Raw genomic sequence first — 12,953 nt, 5'->3', positions numbered from 1 at the left:
GGAAGTTCGTCCGGGAATTCCTCCAGAAGTTCGTCCGGAAATTCCTCCAGAGGTTCGTTCAGTAATTCCTTCGGAAGTTTTTCCGGTCATTCCTCCCGGAATTCCTCCGGAAGTTTCTCCGAGAATGTCTCATGAAGTTACTTCGGAAGTTCATCCGTTTATTACTTCATAAATTCCTCCGGGAACTCCTTTCGTAAGTTCCTCCGAGAATTCCTTCGGAAGTATCTCCGGGAGTTCCTTCGGAAGATTCTCCGAGAGTTCCTTTGGTAGTTTCTCCGGGAGTTCCTTCGAAAGTTCCTCCGGCAGTTCCTTCAGAAGTTCCTCCGGGAATTCCTTCGGAAGTTTCTCCGGGAATTCCTTTGGAAGTTCCTCAGGGAATTCCTTTGGCAGTTTCTCCGGGAATTCCTTTGGAAGCTCCTCTAGAAATTCTTCCGGAAGTTCCTCCTGGAATTCCTTCGACAGTTCCTCCGGGAATTCCTTCGGAAGCCTGGGAAATTCCTCTTTGATGAATAATTCACAACAGAATTTGGTGTAATATCTGAAAGAGTTCATGGAAGATTTCAATGAGTAATGCATGAAATATTTCTTGAAGAAATTCGCAAAGGAATTCCTGGTTTGAAACTCAGCAGAATTTTTTGTATAAATTCTTGAATGATTTTCACGTGGATTTCGCGATGGACTTAAATGAGAAATTTTCCAAGCAATTCCTTAAAAAGTTTCTGAAGAAATTCTAGAAGTAGACGTATTAGTTGCGAGTTTATCGACTTTCGTCTTACTTTTTACTATGTGGAAAACGATACTGGGAATCGAAAACATGCGTTTTAAGGAGGAGAATGAATGAAGTTGAATTGATTGAATTGATTCAAGTATTGTGCGAACCTAGGAGAAATCTCCGATTTTGGTCGTTCTCATGTCCCATTTCACAATGCACTAGTCCCCAAATATTATAAAGACAGTTAATTAAATGATGGCTATATAGATTTTCTAAAGGAAATGATCACCCTTTGCTGGGGCACATGCGGAAATTTGTGGCATATGCCATCTCTCGTAACAAGGTTTCGCAATAACTTGTTTTTATAATTAATTTCCATTACTGTAAATATCGCATGACAATTTCCGCCATAAGGTCAAAAAGCTTTTCACAAGTCATCCACATATGTAAATTTGCCTGTATTGGCACAACGCACTGCGGAATGGCTATGTGGGTTCCGTCCCACCATACTACGGTCAAGTTCAGTAAACGGTCGACATGCATGATAAATTGGCGTTTGACATGGAAGTCGTACGGGATGCTAAAGTCTGACGAAGCCTACCTATAGTAAACCGGTGAAATGGAACGTATACTGGCCATTGGCAGTTTGAACCAACAACACAGTGATGAAATTAGTAAAGATGGTGATGGTGATGGCTCGATATAGGGTAATTAGATAAATGCTCACATCGTTACCACTTTACTGAACAAGACGAGAATTTCATCTATGCAGTATGAATCTAATGTGTTTCTATGTACATGATGTCTTCCGGTCATTTTGAATGGTGAAAAAATAAAAATATATGTGAGCTTCAGCCAACATCGACTGGTTAAACTATTGATAATTGAATTGGAGTTAAGTATTGCAACAAATTGAATAGTCCAATATTGAAAATCATTTTCAAATCGTTTAGAAATACATTGCCTATTTAAATCCTGTAACCTCCTTAGCCGTGCGGTAAGATGCGCGGCTACAAAGCAAGACCATGCTGAGGGGGCTGGGTTTGATTTCCTGTCCGGTCTAGGAAATTTTCTCGACTTCCCTAGACATAACCACCGTGTTAGCCTCATGATATACAAATGCAAAAATGGTAACTTTGTTCAGGAATCTCGCAAATAATAACTGTAAAAATGATAAATGAACGCTGAGCTGCGTGGCGGCAGGTCCCAGTGGGGAATGTAATGTTGACAAGAAAAAGAAGAACCATGTACTGTAGTACATCGCATACTGATATGGATTGAAAGATGGGATGCTATTCTCTAAAAACCGCATGAAAGCTAAATAGAAGTGGCAACCACTGCACTGGTTTGACTAACTCATATTAGACTAGTATCAACTCTATTTTATAGTGTGTTATATATGCAGTACACTGTAAATTCATGATTTCATATTGATACAGAAACGGTTGTTATGAAAGCAATGATGTCATTCGGCCAGTAGGTAATTTGTAGAAGTTAAGAAATTGCATTTATATTATGCAGGATTAGATTTTACGTAAGTTAGAAAACCAAGCGCATGTCTTAACCACGAATTGCATAAGCTCAATCCATCTAGAGCAGCGTGAATTGAGTACAATGAAAGAGACCGCGTCCTTTTTTGTGAGCTTGCGCATCCCCTTAGTTCGATATCGTAATCTGTAGAAACGAACTGCAGTCCCCTTGAAAACCAGTTTCTTTGGGCTCCTTTCGCTCTCTATATAAACCGTGTCTTTGCACACTGTGCCTTTCGTACCGACAATTGCATAACATGCTCTGGGCGATCGCAAAACGGATCCTACGTAGGCTTGGCTTAGCGCTGACGACACCTACCACGCACCATCTCTATATGGCTCGATCGTGCTGCACTGGCTAAAAAAGTGATCTTGCAAGTCTGACACCAATATTGAGCTACACTGATACGGTCACCTTGTAGTCAGTTTGGATTTTACCTGGAAGTCATAACTCAGAGTGTCTCATGTTGCACATTTATAAATGGGACATCGGGCTTGACCTAGTTTTATAGTAAATAGCCAATTAAATTCAAATTTATCAAATAACAACTACCTCGTGAACTGGTTCGTCCTTATAATCAACTATTCTAAACTTGTTTGTCTTGATTAATCTATTTACAGATTTCCCCGGAATGTGCTTCGCTTCTACCCGTTGTGCTACTATCGAACCGGGCAAGTCCTGGGATCTAGCTCCATTCTGTGGACGATCAACCTGCGTAGTTTCGGAGAACAACCCATCTCAGTAAGTATTTTTTTATTAGCCGCATTCAATTCCGATTCTGCATGGAGGTGAATCAAATCAATCATAATCACACTGATTATTTTACTGATACAGACCTGTAGACTCAATCCAAAGAAACTCTAATATGCGAAAAATCTCGGAAAACTGTAGCTACGCGTCTATGATACACGGTGCGAGACCTGCTTTAAAAAAAGGTGCTCTCCCAACAAACAACGACAAGCTATAAATAAGCATCTAGGTTGAATTATTGTTTATTTGTGATCTTCGTAGCTGAATAAAATGGATGCTGAATAATTCGCTAGACAGATTTCATTTCAGCATTTAATCTAACTAATATTCGACATGGCCTATTTATTTGTTTACTACCTTTGTTTGAAGTCGAACTAACGTTTTCGTTTCATCACATTTCAGCATATTGGGGAAGTTTAACAATATGCTGAACTAATGATTTTTAAAGTTCTGTCTTCGACTATGATGTGATGCTCTGAAAGGGTGGTCGAATTGAATTTGAATAGTAAGTTAATAAGCAAGCATTAGACATCCTTCTTAACCGTTGTTCTTCTTAGCCATTGGATTTCACATTTATCTGATCTATCGCACAGTGGTAAAAAACATTATGCTTTTCAGTTTGAAAGAAAATCTGGATTCTAGATCTGGAAAATTTGATTTATAGGAAAATAATGAATTATTTTCAAGACATGCTTTTTATATTCGTGATTTATTAAGCTGTCGGAACGAACAAAACTGCTGGAGCAATGAAAAAATCATGCATTCATGCGCAACTAAATTTACTAAAAGCCGGACATAACGCCGTTGAATAACGTCGGAAAATTATTGAATCTTTGATGTGTGGAATCCCAATATTATCGCATGGATGTTGATGAAATTGGAATAATCTTAGCATTTAACAATCATATCGCAACCGTTTTTCAAGAGATTCTGAAGAAGGCCGAATATACATTGATTTTATTTTCATAAATTCATAAATAGCATTGGGGACGGATTTTATTTTATCGTTTATCGACATTATTTTTACGTATTTTTCCTAGTGTGCGATGGTTATGACTGGCTGAACAATGGTTGAAATAAAAATCTTGTACAGTTATTAACAAACTGTAGTTTGACAAATCGACTTATTGAATAAGAGTCCAATTATGATTCATATTCAGCAATAAGTTTATTTATGTTATGCATTGAGTGAGCCATATCTAACAAATCAAGGATGGCGCGGATGACAACGTTACCGGCAGATGATCAAATGACAGCAGTTCGAGACCCGATTTAGGAAAATTTTAAAATGGTTATATGAAAATAGCAATTGCTTTAAAATACGTTCATTGGAGATCTTAATGTTGTTACCTTCTATGTGTTATTATTTTCGAAGAATTCACATGTAGCTGAATTGAGGCTTAGTAAAATGCTTATTAAAGGTTTAACGAATCAGTTAATAAAGTTGTTTTTCAAAATGAGATATTGTAGTTGTATAACTTCGCCAAAATTGTGTGAACAAAGCTTGAACAGAAGTTGTGATAAGAAATAGTACCGACATAATTCAACACAGCGCTGAATTAAATCATCACACTGATGTTAGTTCAACTAGTGAATGTTTGTTGGGCTCTGAGAGTGAAAATAGTGTAAATGTCCATTACTTGTCGACTCGTGCAGGGTTCAATTACTCTTCACACTAATAGACCTTAATTTTAAAATTTGTTATCAATTTAGAATGAAATATATCAAAGCTATGTATTCGTTGCTGTGTACTTAGCGTCGTCAAAGAAGCATTCGCGTCTCATCATATAGAAGAACGGGATATGGAATTCATTCTTACTATAATTTCTAAAGTTTTCGCCATGATCATAAAGATTATCTTAAATGAAATTTCCGTCAATTTGATTGGAAACTCGTTGTTTCTATCGGAATACGGAGAGATCGAGATCCAAAATAGCTCGTTGCTATGGAAAACGACGACAAAACAAATGCCGTTTCATGTCGTTCTGCCGTAATCTGGAAAAGTGACGTAACAGCCATTTTACAACATGCATGTTTTCCATTTTTATGTTAAAGAGCTCGATGAGTAGTACTCGTAAACACCATTTTTGGAAAATGGCGTATACGTTACTTTTTCAAATTACGGCAGCGTTGATGTGTTCTTTATTGTTCTATTTGGTCCTAATTAGGTCTAGTAGCCTAAAAATTTGAACGTATCGATATAAGGAGAGTAAATCCCACGGAGATGTTCTGTTAAATTGTTCTGTAGCATACCAACTGCCGTTTTTGTAATTCTGAGCTCAATCGAGCAATCAGAACTAATTTCCAGATCGAATGAGTGACGAAGGTGTATTTTCCTATATATTTTGACTGAAATCCCCATTCAAACTTCAAATCAATTGCGCCAGCTTATGGAACAAGCGATTGAGCTGAAATTTTGAGAGATTGAATTGCTCACCCAAGGACACAATCCTGGGGGTTGCCCGTGGAATTTGTCAACTTTTTGTTTCCTGGGCCAGTCTAGCCCACATGCATGTCGATTGAAAGGATCGAGGAAACCATCAACATAGGGACCGATATCGAGATTTAGAACAAAGAGATGTAAAGAGTCGACTATAGTTTTAATTATATTTTATCTTATGCTCATGATTTGTAACTTTGCTACTATTTCTCCCCCACAGACTGTTGGAGTTGGTTGAAGACTGCGGCCCATTGCCCCTGGCCAACGACAAGTGCAAACTGGACGCTGACAAGACCAACAAAACCGCTCCATTCCCGTACTGCTGCCCGAAGTTCACCTGTGAGCCTGGCGTCAAGTTGGAATACCCGGACGTCAAGAGTCCAGAAGAGTCCACCTCAGAAGACAGCAAGAAAAATTAAGCAAAGCCGAACCCCGACCGACCGAACAACATGAGAACAAATATCAAATCAGAGTATTGTGAACACCCAACCTCAAGCGATACTGCATGGTTCGGTATGCTTTCATTTTTGTACCGATACCGAACGTATAGACTATTTTAAGGCCAATCTCAGAAAATGGCGCAGAAAAAAGTGTATTATCGAACAAGGAACACACCATATACCTATTAGTCAAGTATGTGATATTAGAAATATGTATTTATCTGAAAAAGTACTATTTTAAAAACACAATGTTTCGTTACCCAACTGTTGGAGTGAGGATTGCGCAGTTTGCCGATTTTCCCCAAATATGGACAAATTGATTTATACTCAAACAGTCTTTTCTCTCGATGTTGCTAATACTTAATTTTGTTTCGTCACATAAAAAACTACAGATTTTATAAAAAAAGTTCTCATTTTCAGTAAACATGTTTCGATATTTAATGAATCCGAAAAAATCCCAACATTCCCAGCTAATTCTGGTGACTGACGTGAACAACGATAAACTCGATACCGCTGGTTTTCAACATTATAATCTTTAGGAGTACGAATTCGGTTCCTTTTGTATAACTTACTTACACTATATATATAAATAACTTACACTGTTGAGATAAAGCAAACAATAGGGGAAGGTGAAGAGACTTGCTCGTTTGGGAGTCTTTATCCCACCTGTAGTACCAAAGTAGTTTTGTGTACACCCGATTTTTTTTTTACACGGATTTTTTTCACACGGATTTTTTTAGACGGCTTTTTTTACACGGATTCTCGAAATAACACGGATTTTTTTCACGATTTTTTTTACACAGCACGCATCCCCGATATTAACAAAGACCCAGTTACTTTTTTTACACGGATATTTTTTGCACGGCTTTTTTTACACGGTTACTCGAAATAACACGGATTATTTTTACACGGTTTCTCGAAATAACACGGATTATTTTTACACGGATTTTTTAACACGGGACGCATCCCCCGTGTAAAAAAAGAATCGGGTGTACTGTCATAAGACGAGTTAAGCACAATTCCATTTAATTCCACCACTTCGTATTACTATGTCCAAGGGCTTGACGATCCCTCCCCAGGCCATCTGCGAGTTGTGGGGCTTGCCTAGGATGTGGTGGGGTTTGACAGTGGGCCCTGTTAAACCTCTATAAAAAGCTGCATGTATCCGCAAGTAGGCCCCACCAAAGTGACCGTGTGCCGCTCAAAGCGCACAAGCCCAAGTCCTGGTGTTAGGTGGGACGCTAAACAGCCCTGACACGACGGCCCTCCGACGAGACAGGAGGTTTGCGCAGGCCCAATAAGCCGCCTGGAAAACCAAACATTACGAACAATATAAGAGATAATGCGACTCGATATAATCGGCAAAGACCTAGGCGACGAATAAAGGATCACGATTGGAAGCTTGGAACATGGAACTGCAAGTCGCTAGGTTTCGCAGGTTGCGACAGGATGATCTACGATGAATTACATCCCACAACTTCGACGTCGTGGCGCTGCAGGAGATTTGCTGGACAGGACAGAAAGTGTGGAAAAGCGGGCATCGAGCGGCTACCTTCTACCAAAGCTGTGGCACCACCAATGAGCTGGGAACCGGCTTCATAGTGCTGGGTAAGATGCGCCAACGCGTGATTGGGTGGCAGCCAATCAACGCAAGGATGTGCAAGCTGAGGAATTAAAGGCCGTTTCTTCAATTATAGCATCATCAACGTGCACTGTCCACACGAAGGGAGACCTGACGACGAGAAAGAAGCGTGCTACGCACAGCTGGAGTAGACATACGATGGATGCCCACTGCGGGACGTCAAAATCGTCATCGGCGACATGAACGCTCAGATAGGAAGGGAGGAAATTTATAGACCGGTCATCGGACCGGATAGTCTGCACACCGTATCGAATGACAACGGCCAACGATGCATAAACTTCGCTGCCTCCCGCGGAATGGTAGTCCGAAGCACCTTCTTTCCCCGCAAAAATATCCACAAGGTCACATGGAGATCACCTAACCAAGGAACGGAAAACCAAATCGACCACGTTCTAATCGACGGTAAATTCTTCTCCGACATCACGAACGTCCGCACTTACCGCAGTGCGAATATTGAATCCGACTACTACCTCGTTGCAGTATGCCTGCGCTCAAAAGTCTCGACGGTGTACAACACGCGTCGAAGTCGGATGCCGCGGCTAACATTGGGCAGCTACAAGACGGTAGACTAGCCCAAGAATACGCGCAGCAGCTGGAAGTGACACTCCCAATGGAAGAGCAGCTAGGCGCAGCGTATCTTGAAGATGGCTGGAGAGATATTCGATCCGCCATTGGTAGCACCGCAACCGCTGCACTTGGCACGGTGCCCCCGGATCAGAGAAACGACCGGTATGACGGCGAATGTGAGCAGTTAGTAGAAGAGAAGAATGCAACATGGGCGAGATTGCTGCAACACCGCACGAGGGCGAACGAGGCACGATATAAACAGGCGCAGAACAGACAAAACTCGATTTCCCGGAGGAAAAAGCGTCAGCAGGAAGATCGAGACCGTGAAGAGACGGAGCAACTGTACCGCGCTAATAACACACGAAAGTTCTATGAGAAGTTGAACCGTTCACGTAAGGGCCACGTTCCGCAGCCCGATATGTGTAAGGACATAAACGGGAACCTTCTTACGAACGAGCGTGAGGTGATCCAAAGGTGGCGGCAGCACTACGAAGAGCACCTGAATGGTGATGTAGCAGACGAAGATGGCGATATGGTGATGGACCTGGGGGAACGCGCGCAGGACATAATTCTACCGGCTCCAGATCTTCAGGAAATCCAGGAGGAGATTGGCCGGCTGAAGAACAACAAAGCCCCTGGAGTTGACCAACTACCAGGAGAGCTATTTAAACACGGTGGTGAGGCATTGGCTAGAGCGCTGCACTGGGTCATTACCAAGATTTGGGAGGAGGAAGTTTTGCCGCAGGAGTGGATGGAAGGTGTCGTGTGTCCCATCTACAAAAAGAGCGATAAGCTGGATTGTAGCAACTACCGCGCAATCACATTGCTGAACGCCGCCTACAAGGTACTCTCCCAAATTTTATGCCGTCGACTAGCACCAATTGCAAGGGAGTTCGTGGGGCAGTACCAGGCGGGTTTTATGGGCGAACGCTCCACCACGGACCAGGTGTTCGCCATTCGCCAAGTACTGCAGAAATGCCGCGAATACAACGTGCCCACACATCATATATTCATCGACTTCAAAGCCGCATATGATACAATCGATCGGGACCAGCTATGGCAGCTAATGCACGAACACGGATTTCCGGATAAACTGACACGGTTGATCAAACCGACGAGGGAACCGGTGATGTGCGTAGTTCGAGTTTCAGGGACATTCTCGAGTCCCTTCGAAACCCGTAGAGGGTTACGGCAAGGTGATGGTCTTTCATGTCTGCTATTCAACATCGCTTTGGAAGGAGTAATACGAAGAGCAGGGATTAACACGAGTGGTACAATTTTCAATAAATCCGTCCAGCTATTTGGCTCCACCGACGACATAGATATTATGGCACGTAACTTTGAGAAGATGGGAGAAGCCTACATCAGACTGAAGTGGGAAGCCAAGCGGATATGACTAATCATCAACACGTCGAAGACAAAGTACATAATAGAAAGAGGTTCAATAGAAGACAATATGAGCCATGCCGATGCCGCGAGTTTGCATCGGTGGTGACGAAATCGAGGTGGTAGAAGAATTTGTGTACTTGGGCTCACTGGTGACTGCCGAAAATGATACCAGCAGAGAAATTCGGAGACGCATAGTGGCTGGAAATCTACATACTTTGGACTCCGCAAGACGCTCCGATCAAATAGAGTTCGCCGCCGTACCAAACTGACAATCTACAAAACGCTCATTAGACCGGTAGTCCTCTACGGACACGAGACCTGGACGATGCTCGTGGTACGACGGTACGTGGAGGAGGCGAATGAACCACGAGTTGCATCAGCTGTTGGGAGAACCATCCATCGTTCACACCGCGAAAAGCAAGTTCTTGGAGATAGATAAATTCCCCCAGTTCAAAACTAGATTGTGTATCAATAACAACAATCTACAGACTGTCACATATCAGCAAAGTTAAGGTAGATGTTCTTGGAAAGTTTGCGACAATCGCGTGTACGTATTTCGGCTGTGATACATCGGAAACCAGAAAAGGGGATAAAGTCTCTTCAGTTTCCCCAGTCTTCCCTACTATTTTTCGAACACTTTTTCTCATCTCGTACAATAACGTTTTCTGTGCAATAACAAGATGGCAGACCATGTTCGTTTTGCATGTACCTGCTGCGATATATAACGGGGGCACAGCACTGAATACATGCGGCAGGGACACAACAGCGGAGAACATTTCCCAGAGAATGTACCGCATCGTTGATAACTGGAATGCAGGGTCAGCCACGTTACGACATCACAGATCGCAACCATATTACACCGCAATTTAAGTGCTGAAAAGCAGCTGGCCGTCCCGCATGCGGGCAATTGTACGGCAGCAACGGGTATAGATGGAAGAACGGGCGTGCTGAAATGTCATACACATATACAGAGCGAGTATTTTCAATCCTGTATTTTCGATTACATATGTCGGGGTTGATTGTCGGTTTTTCGGTATGCCACTTACCAGGGCTGCGATACCTAGCCACGTGATGGGGCTACTATCTTGTTCAGCCACCCGCTACGGGTCAGACACTGTTCTGGACTACCCATAACACTAGGAACAGACGCTTATGCAGGTTTGGTTTAAGTCCTCCACTTCAGGACTAGGGTAGTGCGCTTTGAGCAGCACACGGTTGTTTTGGTAGGGTTTTCTTGCGGATGTATGTAGCTTTTTACGAAAATTACGCAGAGCCCACTGTCAAACCTCGCTACATCCTAGACAGGCCCCCCAGTTCACCCCCTGTCCACTATAGCTAATGTCAGAATGACAACAGTGTCCAGGCTACATCATCAGCTAAGTACGCAACTCTTAACTGGCGGTCTATTGTCACCGGCAGACCCGTGGCCACTTCCGCCACCACCGGCTCTTGGTTGACGACCGGCTGCGAGATGTTGTCGCTGTTTGTGATGTACGACTCTATTGTGGAAAAGACGTCGGACTGACTCAGCTGAGTGGGGGAATCCGGGTTAAGAATAGAGGCCTTTCTCCATGTCTCCAGATGGTTCCGTTTCGATTGCAACGACTGTTCCTCCAGGCTTGATGCTTGGCATTCAGGTTACCAGCAATGATGGACTGACCTTGCCTCCGCGTTAGCTTGACGATGTCGCTCCGAAGGGCGGCCAATGAACCATTTTCGGCTTTGATTTGAATTGGGCAATATGCCGCGATGAGCGTGATTGTGCCGACGGGTCCGCGACGTTAGGCATAAGGACGGTAGGCACAAGGACGATAGGCATAAGTACGTTAGGTATAATGGACGTTAGGCATAAAGGACGTTAGGCATAATGTACGTTAGGCATAATTGATGTTTGGCATAATTCTGCCTTCTTCACGTCATGGGCTGTTCTTTGGGTAATTTTATGCCAAACGTCCATTATGCCTAAAGTTCATTATGCCTAACGTATTTATGCCTAACGTACTTATGCCTAACGTACTTATGCCTAATGGGGTATACCCTGTGCCGACAGAGGTAGTAACTTCGATACCGATGGGCTCGATGACACTCAGCTAGAAGCTTGGCAGCGACAGTTAATGTTGTAGCAAAGAACGATGACCACACCACCTTCCCTGGACGGTCGGTCGAGTCGCACGATGCGAAACTCTGTAGATGTAGACGCTCACCTCCGATTTCATGTGCGTTTCGGTGATGAACGCCATGTCTATTTCCTACTCCTCCAGAAAATCCTTCAGCTCGATGGTATTGCTCTTAAGCGAGCAAGCGTTCCAGATGACTAGGCCCATCCTAGCAGCCATTTTCGATGATGAACATGCCAAGGTAGTGGTCGAATCGGGCTTGACAACCGCACAGCCCAGTGGCGAGCAGCGAGAAGATTGGCATCAGTTGCTCCGGGTTGTAGAGTGGACCAGATTCTTCCGGTAACTGGAATTGCTCCAAGGGCGATCGGGATGACCGGATAGTTTACCTCGTTGAGCGCAGGAACACGATTCTTCTTCGGCAGGGTACTGGTGGAAATCTTCCAGATTTCAACAACTTCGCCCGCTTCGGACAGCCCTTGGTGGTGGTCCGTTGTTTGTCGCCACAGTTGGCCACCTCCATAATTTCGCACTGATCGCTAGGCACTCGTATCGCGACTGGCTTGAGTCCACTTCTTTTCAGTTCCTTCATGAGCTCTGCTTCTTCCATGTGATGGAGTCTTCGCAGCAAAACCCCTAGCGACTTCCTGCCGGGGACGTTATGAGTGTAGATTTCATATTTGTGGACCTCGAGGAACTCCACGACCGACTTGTAATCAGTGATGGTAAATGTAAAAAAACAATCATGGAATTGCTATTACCAATTTGCTAATAACTTAACCTTTTAAGAACTAACTTTTTATGATTGACATGTTAGTAATGCTAGAAAGATTCTAGGACTTTGTCAAACATATCATTGTTCTAAATACAAAGTGTGATGCATGAGAACGAAATTTAAAAAATGTCATGATATTAATGTCATTTGACACTAATTTGGCTCTCACGTCGCCAATTTCAGATTTAGAACAATGACCTATTAGATTAGTATTATAAACTTGTGATTCCTCTACCGAATGTACCTACTGAGACTTGGGGTGTTCGCGGGAGAGATAAATAAAACACTTGTGTACTGTTCGAGAGTCGAGTTGAGAAGACCTCAATTCGGTTTTATTTAGTTAAACAAAGCAGACAGCAGTGTTGCCTGCAGCGCTGACTGTCTGTTGAGTTACACATTCAATTCCGATAACTCGGAATGTATATGGAATATACATTAATTAGGATCTTATGAGGGCTCCTTCTCTTATTGGCATTACATCTCCTACTGGGACATTGTCGCCTCGCAGCACTTCCCCAGTTATAAACTGCGAGGTTTCTAAGCCAGGTTACCATTTTTGCATTTGTATATCATGAGGCTATGTCATGAGGT

General features: G+C 43.0%; 1 protein-coding gene across 1 annotated transcript in view; it reads left to right on the top strand.

The window, feature by feature from the left end:
• Positions 1-6,296, top strand: part of LOC134228074 (uncharacterized) — a 29,373-nt gene extending 23,077 nt beyond the window's left edge. Inside the window, exons 3-4 of the mRNA XM_062709851.1 lie at positions 2,863-2,983; positions 5,653-6,296. Coding sequence (XP_062565835.1) covers positions 2,863-2,983; positions 5,653-5,851 — 320 coding nt within the window. The 3' untranslated portion in view covers positions 5,852-6,296. The remainder of the gene's footprint in view (positions 1-2,862; positions 2,984-5,652) is intronic.
• Positions 6,297-12,953: the final 6,657 nt, after the last annotated feature.

This window comes from Armigeres subalbatus, chromosome 3 (assembly GCF_024139115.2).
Source record: "Armigeres subalbatus isolate Guangzhou_Male chromosome 3, GZ_Asu_2, whole genome shotgun sequence".
Lineage (NCBI taxonomy): Eukaryota > Metazoa > Arthropoda > Insecta > Diptera > Culicidae > Armigeres > Armigeres subalbatus.
This window is presented reverse-complemented; position numbering and strand designations above follow the sequence as displayed.